This window comes from Arachis duranensis, chromosome 5 (assembly GCF_000817695.3).
Source record: "Arachis duranensis cultivar V14167 chromosome 5, aradu.V14167.gnm2.J7QH, whole genome shotgun sequence".
NCBI lineage: Eukaryota > Viridiplantae > Streptophyta > Magnoliopsida > Fabales > Fabaceae > Arachis > Arachis duranensis.
In genome coordinates this window covers 101,404,785-101,414,304 of record NC_029776.3, presented here as the reverse complement: position 1 = coordinate 101,414,304, position 9,520 = coordinate 101,404,785, and the positions used below count along the sequence as shown (strand labels likewise).

Genomic DNA, 9,520 nt, shown 5'->3' with positions numbered 1-9,520 from the left:
AAGGTTTGAAAGATAAGACTTAAGAGAGAAGAAGTTTTCAACGTTTTGACTTCAATTTAATTTTCTTTTAACTTTTGGGTCATATACTTTTATGGTGTTTAATGTTCAGCGCCCATTATCCAATAACAGGTCTTGTTAACTTTTTTTTTTACAAAAAATATTCTTTTTACTTATATTTTTTGGGTTAGGCTTAATTTATATTAAACTAAATATTATTTACTAATAATTTTTTAATTGGGGTTAAGGCCTATGCTTGTGCTCCTGAGTTTGTTTTGGTTTAATAAAATAACTTTTAAAATTTTAAAATAGTATAATAAATATTAATATAAGAATTAAATTTAATTATTAATTAATAAATAAGGTTATATTAAATTTTTTTATTTTGATAGGCATAAATTAATTTTTAAAAGTTTTTTTTAGATATTTTTAAAAGCACTCTTAATTTTTAGAAGCCAAAAGCATAAGCATATGAATTTTTTAATTTACCAAAAATAAAATGAGATGTTTATATTTTCAAGAGTATAAACACCTTTTAAAAAAATTTTACCAAATCAAATCGTAAAATAATTGTCTTTAGTTTATAAAGAATGATGAACAAAAATACATGAATTGAAATCGAATAAAAAAATAAAGAACAAGAAAAGTAAACAAGAAGATAAGAGTTCAAATAGAATAAAAAATATATTGAAATTGAAATAGAAAATAAGAGAAATAGATTGAAATTGAATACAAAGAGAATCACTCTACTTTTTACCTAATTTCTTGACGCAATAAGAAGGGACTTATCAACCTAACTTGACCACGCCATATTTTGGAAATTGAATCGAATGGACTCCTCAGCCTTCTATCCAATTCTCCGATACGACAAGAGATGAACTCATTCAACCTTACTTGTCCACATCATGGTTTAATCACAAAACCAAAAAGGTAATTTTCACACCTCTAATTACGGAATAACGACTACAATAATTTATGAAGTATTTATTAGGGATGGCAACATGCACCCTACCTGTGGATACCCAATTGGGACGGGTAGAGTTGCCTACCCGATCCACAATGAGTAGGGTAAGGTTTTCGTGTGGGTCGGATAGGATGCAGATCTACCCGACAAACCCGCACTCTATATATATGTATATGTTATATACTTATATAAAAATATGTTTCAAGTGGATGTTGAATTAAAGGCCTATCACTAATTGCAAAAAATTCTTTGCCTCTAAGAAAAGATCATTAATTGATAATTTAATACATTTTTATTTTATATAGAAGTTAATTCTATTTTAAATTAACATCAATTTATATAATAATGTTGCATCTTTTTGGTAACCCGCGGGGTGGGTCGAGTATCCGCAAATTAAGAACGGATAGAGTTAGGGTTATGATATTCTCAACTTGCGGGTAGGATGGGATTGAGTTTATATAAAAATCTCAACCCATGGGTAAAACTAGAATTAGATTCAAACCCTACTCTACCCTACCCAATGCCACTCCTAATATTTATAGCCTCTTATAAAGTTAAAATAATAAAAATTCTAAGCCCATTAACACAAAACTCAATCTAAAAATTAAATAAATAAAAATTAAAATATATAAAAATAAATTAAAATTCTAAAAATATAAATTAATTGTTAGTTATTATTAATCTATTTAAAAATGATATCACCGTAAAATTTCAATATTAGTTATTAGTTATTAGTTTTAGTTCATCTTTCTTATACCAATAATAAGGTTGTTGTATAAATATAAAAGTTTATCGTGCCACAATATATTTTTTTAACAAAAAATTAATTGATTTTTTAAAAAATTCTTGAAATATAATGAATTTATAAAATTATCTTTTTGTTAACTAAATAATTTATAAAATAAAGTGTGTTTTTAATATTTATTATTTAGTGATACATATTATTTTTAGGGTTAAGTATGATTTTGATTTCTAAAGTATAAGTTAATTTTTTTTTGTTTCTAACCTTTTTTTTTATACAAAATCGTCTCTAAGATTTAAAACCAAGTTTTAAAATCGTCTTTTTTACTTAAATTTTAACATTTTAAACTAAATTACCTATAAAAAATTATAAAATAAAAAAATAAAAATAAAAAAGGAGAGTATTTTTGCTCTTGCGAAGAGAAAGGAAAGAAGAAGAAGCGGGGAAGGAAAGAAGAAGAAGAAGCTATCTACGATCCACCTCTACCTTTGCTTCCGCTGCAAAAATTTAAAACCAAGTTAAATCTTAGGAACTATTTTGTATGCAAAAAAAGTTAGAGAAAAAAAATTTCGACCTATACCTTAGAAACCAAAATCGTAATTAACCCTTATTCTTGCGCGAATAACCTGGACGTGACCTCGGCTAGGGAAGTTGACGCTGAGCTTTAGCCTTCAACGCCAAGCTATAAACTGAGATGATCCGAACTCTTCGTCAAGAGAGATATCACGTCAAGGAAAGTATAAACAAAGAGGGAGTGTACCTGTAAAAGACACTCCGATACTTAAGTTAGTACTGAGAATTCAGTGTGTCATTCGAGAATAAAATATCATACATTTATAGGTGAGGTGAAGATAGTCGGTTACATTCTATTGATCATCTGAATTGAAGAGCAGTTATTAGGTTTTAATAAGTGATCATGTCTGGTCGGATATTTTTATTCCATGATGTAATTTATAACACCAAATTATATCGTAAATTGTCGAGTTATGGTACATAATGCCGAATTATATCATTAGTTTTGTAACGGCCGTATCAACTTTTATTTTTAATTTTGAATTTTATTTTAAAAATATATAAATCAAATATATTTTCGTCTTTAGTTTAGAAACAAAATCTATTTTGACAAACTAATCACATTTTTTAAAATATGAGAATTTAAAAATAAAAATAACTTTTAAAAAAAGCAAACAAAAAATTAAAATAAAAAAATTTTCACAATCCAAATGACCCTTACCATTCTAATATTTTTTAAAGGATTGAGAGATTGAGAAAATAAAGAAATGTAACACTTTTAAATTTTAATGTGATTCTATTTTTAAAAAAAATTATTTGTATATATTTTCTGCAATTACAAAATTATCAACATACACTAAAACTACCAATTGCATGCTATTGTAGCAAAGGCTAAACATAGAATAACCCTTTGAAGATGGATGAAAACCATATCGATGGAGGGCAAATAAAAATTTTGCAAACTAACAACGTGAAACTTGTTGTAGTTCCGTAGAGAAATGTTTGAAATTTACAGACCAGTCTTTGTTGAGGCACCTGAACCAGGGAGAAGTTTCATGTAAACATTCTCGTTAAGCTCTTCATGAAAAAATGCATTGTGGACATGCATCTGGTGAAGTCACTGCGAGTGTTGTGCGAATTGTTAACATCTTCACCACTGAAAAAACATTTCATTGAAATCTAAGCTTTTTACTTGATTATTTTTCAAAATGATCAATGTTGTTTTGGACCTCTTTGTTGTCCTGGCAGGGTTGTATTTAATTTTATAAACTCATTTACATTCATGAGCTTTTTTTTCCGAGGAAGGATTGTGAGCTTCCAAGTGTTATTGATTTGAAGCGCACGAATTTCTCGGGACATAGCTTCGCGCCAACGCTCATCTCTAACTATTTGAGAGAAAAATAAGGGCTCATGTTCTGTCCGAAAAATTTAGAAACAACAGATAGTGTTTGTCTCTGAAGCTGAATATCGTTCAATGGCTTAGACAACAAAAGAGTTGAAATGGATTAGAGATATACTTTCCTCTCTATATGTGCCTCATCATGTCCTCATTCGTCACTATTACAACAGTCGAGCAGCTCTTTCCATTGCTAAAAATTCAGTTTTTCATGAAGAAGCACATTGAAGTAGACCGTTATTTTGTTCGAGATGAGATCATGCACCAACGTTTCTTTCCATTTTATGTTCCCGCTCACATTTAGTTGGCCAACCCTTTTACTAAAGCTCTTAGTGCCAAAAAAAAGTTTGAGACAATATTAGTCAAATTAGAGATTGAAGACTTGCATGCTCCACCTTAAAGAGGATATTTCAAAGTGGATATTAATGGATAATTAAATATAGATACAGTGCTCTTTAAATACTTTCGTGTATATTACTAAAATAGAAAGTTATATATTATAATTTATTAGGATTGAAAATTATGTCTAAAAGATAGTATATCATTTATTTAAGTATATTTAATTCAATAATTATAATTTTTTTATATTTTTATATAAAAATCTCATCTAATACATTCAATATATATTTATTTTTATGGTGAATTGTTATATAATTAGTTAACGAATAATTTCTAATATTCATGCAAACTTTAACATAAAACAAAAAACCCACGCCAGAAAAATAACAAAACGAGAAGCAAAAACAAAAAGGGAGAGGTAAATTCCTTTTTGTGTATAAGACACCTCTATTAATTACTCTCAGCTATTATCTCTCCAGCTGGTTATTTATACACCGGACCCCGTGGTACTAGTTTCCAGCTCATTACTCTAAACAGTGAGTCAGTGAGCCATGGTTTCTCCCAATCCTTCACTTTTCTTCACTCTTCTTCTGCTCTCTGTAGCAGTGGCCTCTTCTTCTTCTTCTCAGCCTAATGCCACAAATATCGGCCAAGGCTACCGTCTCATTTCCGTTGAAGAGGCCCCTGACGGTGGCCTTATAGGCCTCCTTCAAGTTAACAAGAAAACCAAAATCTACGGACCTGACATTCCCCTCCTCCGTTTCTACGCCAAGTAAGTTCTTAACAGGTGTTATTTATTTTTCAAAAACAGTGTGGGAAAGTTTGGCACTAATGAGTCCACTAAAAGTAAAACCACAATGCACTCACATTTCCCTCTTTTACTTGCATGTTTCCGTTAACTTTCAAACTGTTTTCGTTCTTTTCTTTGTATTTTTCTGGCAGACACGAGACGGATAACCGTTTGAGGGTTCAAATAACCGACGCTACCAAACCAAGATGGGAGGTTCCGTACAACCTTTTACCAAGAGAGCAACCACCGCCATTAACACAAAGCATCGGAAGGAAGTCCATCAAGAACCCCATAACCGTCTCAGAGTACTCTGGCTCCGAGCTTCTCTTAAGCTACACCTCAAACCCGTTCACCTTCGCCGTGAAACGGAAGTCGAACGGCGAAACCCTCTTCGACACAAACTCCCTTTTCAGTTCCCTCGTGTTCAAGGACCAGTACCTTGAGATTTCAACAAAACTTCCGAAAGACGCTTCTCTTTATGGATTGGGAGAAAACACGCAACCGCACGGGATTAAGCTGTACCCGAGTGACCCTTACACGCTGTACACGACTGATATTTCTGCCATTAACCTCAATGCTGATCTGTACGGGTCGCATCCGGTGTACATGGATCTGAGAAATAACGGCGATTCTGCTTCGGCGCACGCCGTTTTGCTTCTTAACAGCAATGGAATGGATGTTTTCTATAAAGGGACGTCGTTGACTTACAAGGTCATTGGTGGTGTCTTCGATTTCTACTTCTTTTCGGGACCTTCTCCATTGAATGTTGTTGATCAGTATACTTCCTTCATTGGCAGACCTGCTCCAATGCCTTACTGGGCTTTCGGTATGCTTTTCTTTTCTTTTTTTTTTTTTTAAATAAAAACTCTTTATGCTGTTATCTAGTTTCTGCGTGAATCTCAAAGGTTACGGTTCAAGATGTGGAATGAAGTCAATTAACTATTAATGTAGGATCATACTTACATGAATTCACTAATTAGTTAACGTATTGGATACCAATTCTTCTGCGTACCGGAATGACATATGTATATTTTTCACATAAAATATTTTTCGTATGACGTAGTGTACTAGTTCCATTGCGTACTATGTAACTATGTGCAGGATTGCCTACATTGTACTGTGTGTGGTGGTCCTTCTTCAGACCCTGTCTAGCGCACAAGCATATTGTGCATTGGGTTGCTCTTCGTGTTCTTAATGTTCTGTTCCATATGGTGTGCCTCGAGTTAGTGATACTGATAAAATGAATTTTGATGTCATTTCCTTTTTAGCGGTTATATAATTGAAGAATTTGGAATCTGAAAATGGTCTTACACTAATCAGATGTGAATAAAGATAAGGTGTTATTTTGCTTAGATAATGCCGTCGAAGATCTAATTTTAAATGTGATTATGTGTATATGATTAACAGTGAGTTGCTTAACTGATCTAAGATTTAGGGTTTATAGCATAAATTTCGGATGCATGATGCTTTTGAGAATGCTGAGTAATTTCCCAATTCCCCTGTTTTCTTGATATTGTGACGTGTGTGATGCTGTCTCAGAGATTTTTCTGTTCTTAATTATTATTTTTGTTGTTAGGTCTGCATTATTTTATTATTATGAATCTGACTGTATTAGATCGATCTTGACAAAGATCTTTTTGGATCTAATAATAGTTGTTGAATTATTTAATGCCTTTTAGGCCCACACAGAAAGATAAGGGTAACACATAAAAAATTGGAAACGCAACTTTACCATATAAAAAAGTTGATAATGTTTGCTATACTTTTGAGACTAGGAGATTGACCTTTATAACATGCATGAATGAAAGCAATCCCTGGGTCCTTTTCAAGGACCATGATTGCTTACACGTTTATCACCATGCCCATTTTTCTCAAGGAAATATCATGCTCACATTATGTATTAAATGCGACCATAAGGAAGATCTTTCTTTCATTTCAATGATATGCTTCCTTCATAGTTGAAATTAGCTGTTCATTGACTTATGGTCCCTTCAATCATGTGCATGGAATGAAGGTTAGTTTGGACTTTGGATAATGTGATATCTAGGTTACTCCGGACTCTTTCATAAGAAATTAAGAACTATTCATGAAGGGTTATGCTTAATCTTTTTATGTTTTCTTTCTACTCTCTACATTTTAAATTAGTAGAAGATTTTACTTTTTGGTACATTATAAAAATTAATGTCTATGTATATTAACTTAATGTGTTTAGATAGTTGCTTTTTTTATAAAGCAACAATTATTTGAAATGAAGGAAGTAAAATTTAGATTCTAGTTAGAATTTGCCTGAGTTGATTTATCTTTTCACTTTGCTTCAATTACATGTTGCTACTTTTCCATGAATTGATAAGGATAAGTTCCATTGGATTCTTAAGCTTCCAGAACTAGTTGAAAATACAAGCAGTACGTTGAAATTCTATCTCAATTTTTGAACTGATATTCTCAGTCATTTGGTTTTACAGGGTTCCATCAATGCAGATGGGGATATCACAATCTGTCCGTGGTTGAGGATGTTGTTGAAAATTATAAAAAGGCTCAAATCCCACTTGATGTGATATGGAATGATGATGATCACATGGATGGGCACAAGGACTTCACTCTCAATCCAGTAAACTACCCTCGTCCAAAACTCTTAAACTTTTTGGACAGAATACACAAGATTGGCATGAAATACATTGTCATTATTGATCCCGGAATTGCAGTTAACTCCTCTTATGGTGTATATCAAAGGGGTTTAGCAAATGATGTTTTCATCAAGTATGAAGGTGAACCTTTCTTGGCTCAGGTTTGGCCCGGCGCTGTAAATTTTCCTGATTTTCTCAATCCAAAGACAGTTTCTTGGTGGGGTGATGAGGTTCGACGCTTCCATGAACTCGTTCCTGTAGATGGGCTATGGATTGACATGAATGAAGCTTCTAATTTCTGCTCTGGAAAGTGCAAGATTCCTAAGGGAAAGATATGCCCAAGTGGTACAGGGCCTGGATGGATATGCTGCTTGGATTGCAAGAACATCACCAAAACGCGATGGGACGATCCTCCATATAAGATAAACGCCTCAGGAACACAGGTTCCAATCGGCTACAAAACAATAGCAACAAGTGCAGTCCACTATAATGGTGTTCTGGAGTATGATGCGCACAGTCTTTATGGTTTCTCTCAGTCCATTGCAACTCACAAGGCCCTCCAAGGCCTTCAAGGCAAAAGGCCATTCATTTTGTCTCGATCAACTTATGTCGGTTCAGGAAAATACGCTGCGCATTGGACCGGTGACAATCAAGGAACTTGGGAGAATTTGAGGTACTCAATATCCACAATGCTCAATTTCGGTATATTTGGGGTGCCAATGGTGGGTTCAGATATATGTGGATTCTATCCACAACCAACTGAAGAGCTTTGCAATAGGTGGATTGAAGTTGGTGCTTTCTATCCTTTTTCAAGGGATCATGCCAACTATTACTCCCCTAGACAGGAGCTTTACCAATGGGAGTCGGTAGCGCAATCTGCAAGAAATGCTTTGGGTATAAGGTATAAGTTATTGCCATATCTCTACACCTTGAGCTATGAGGCTCATGTCAGTGGAGCCCCAATTGCCAGGCCTCTTTTCTTCTCATTTCCGACTTACACCGAGTGTTACGGCCTTAGCACCCAGTTCTTGCTAGGAAGCAGTCTCATGATCTCTCCAGTGCTAGAACAGGGGAAAATACAAGTCAAAGCACTCTTCCCTCCTGGAAGCTGGTATAGTTTGCTTGATTGGACAAGCACTATCTCGTCGAAGAATGGAGTCTATGTCACCCTTGATGCGCCGCTGCACGTGGTAAATGTGCATTTATACCAGAATGCCATTCTTCCAATGCAGCGGGGCGGAATGATATCAAAGGAAGCCAGAACAACACCCTTCACGCTTATTGTCGCCTTCCCGGCAGGGGCAACACAAGGAGAAGCTAAAGGGAACCTTTACCTTGATGAGGACGAACAGCCGGAGATGCAACTCGGAAATGGCTACTCAACTTATGTTGATTTCCAGGCCACTGTCAAGCAAGGTGCTGTGAAAGTTTGGTCAGAGGTCCAAGAGGGCAAGTTTGCTTTAGATAAAGGTTTCACCATTGAAGCCATATCTGTGCTGGGATTAGATGGAAGCGGAGTAATATCTGAAGTTGAGATAGATGGAAAGCCATTGATGAGTGTCACAAACGCCACTGTTAGTACGTCGCAGCATGTGCACTTGGATGGTGAGAATAATGGCGAAAGTAAGATAATCATGGTAGGGTTGACAGGCTTGAACATCCCTGTAGGTAGAAACTTTGCTATGACCTGGAAAATGGGATAATTATAGGTTCCAGGTTCTGTCATCTTATTTGTTACTTTAGAAATTTCCTGCTTTCTTTTCTCTTTTTTTTTGGCTATAATTGTTTGGCGTTGTTGAGGGAGAAGAGATGAGCTAGAATCACGTTCCTCCTTTTCCCATTTTAACAAGTCTTGGCAACAAGGCTTGTGGTTGAAACCTGAGTGTAATGTGCTTTGAGTGAGTTTTAGATTTATCTTGCCTTTGAGGCTGTTATTGAAATCCTACAACCTCCAATTATACCGTAATAAATAAATTCGGAAAAAATTGTCCACCGTGTAAATCTAGCCGAAGCATCCAAATTCCAGTTATTATTTAAAAAAAATAATAGAAAAAATAAAGACTTCTCAGAGTGAAACATGACAAGCCTATGTTGCAGAATTTCACTTTGGGATATTTTGCCAATTTTGCTTCCATGTTCAGATATCTTAGTTGTA

At 34.3% G+C, this 9,520-nt stretch overlaps 1 protein-coding gene across 1 annotated transcript; it reads left to right on the top strand.

Moving 5' to 3' along the window:
* Nucleotides 1-4,431: 4,431 nt before the first annotated feature.
* LOC107491306 (alpha-xylosidase 1) lies at nucleotides 4,432-9,313 on the top strand. Its single transcript, XM_016112143.3, has 3 exons — nucleotides 4,432-4,723; nucleotides 4,894-5,567; nucleotides 7,204-9,313. The coding sequence occupies exons 1-3, from the start codon at nucleotides 4,503-4,505 to the stop codon at nucleotides 9,066-9,068; spliced, it is 2,760 nt and encodes a 919-aa protein (XP_015967629.1). The 5' UTR covers nucleotides 4,432-4,502; the 3' UTR covers nucleotides 9,069-9,313.
* The last annotated feature ends 207 nt before the right edge of the window (nucleotides 9,314-9,520 follow it).

What these genes read in the sequence shown, in the direction of transcription:
- LOC107491306 (XM_016112143.3), top strand. Translation starts at nt 4,503, where the DNA reads ATGGTTTCTCCCAATCCTTCACTTTTCTTCACTCTTCTTCTGCTCTCT. An exon ending in CTCCTCCGTTTCTACGCCAA is followed by an intron (nt 4,724 to 4,893) that starts GTAAGTTCTTAA and finishes TTTTTCTGGCAG; the next exon opens with ACACGAGACGGATAACCGTT. An exon ending in AATGCCTTACTGGGCTTTCG is followed by an intron (nt 5,568 to 7,203) that starts GTATGCTTTTCT and finishes TTGGTTTTACAG; the next exon opens with GGTTCCATCAATGCAGATGG.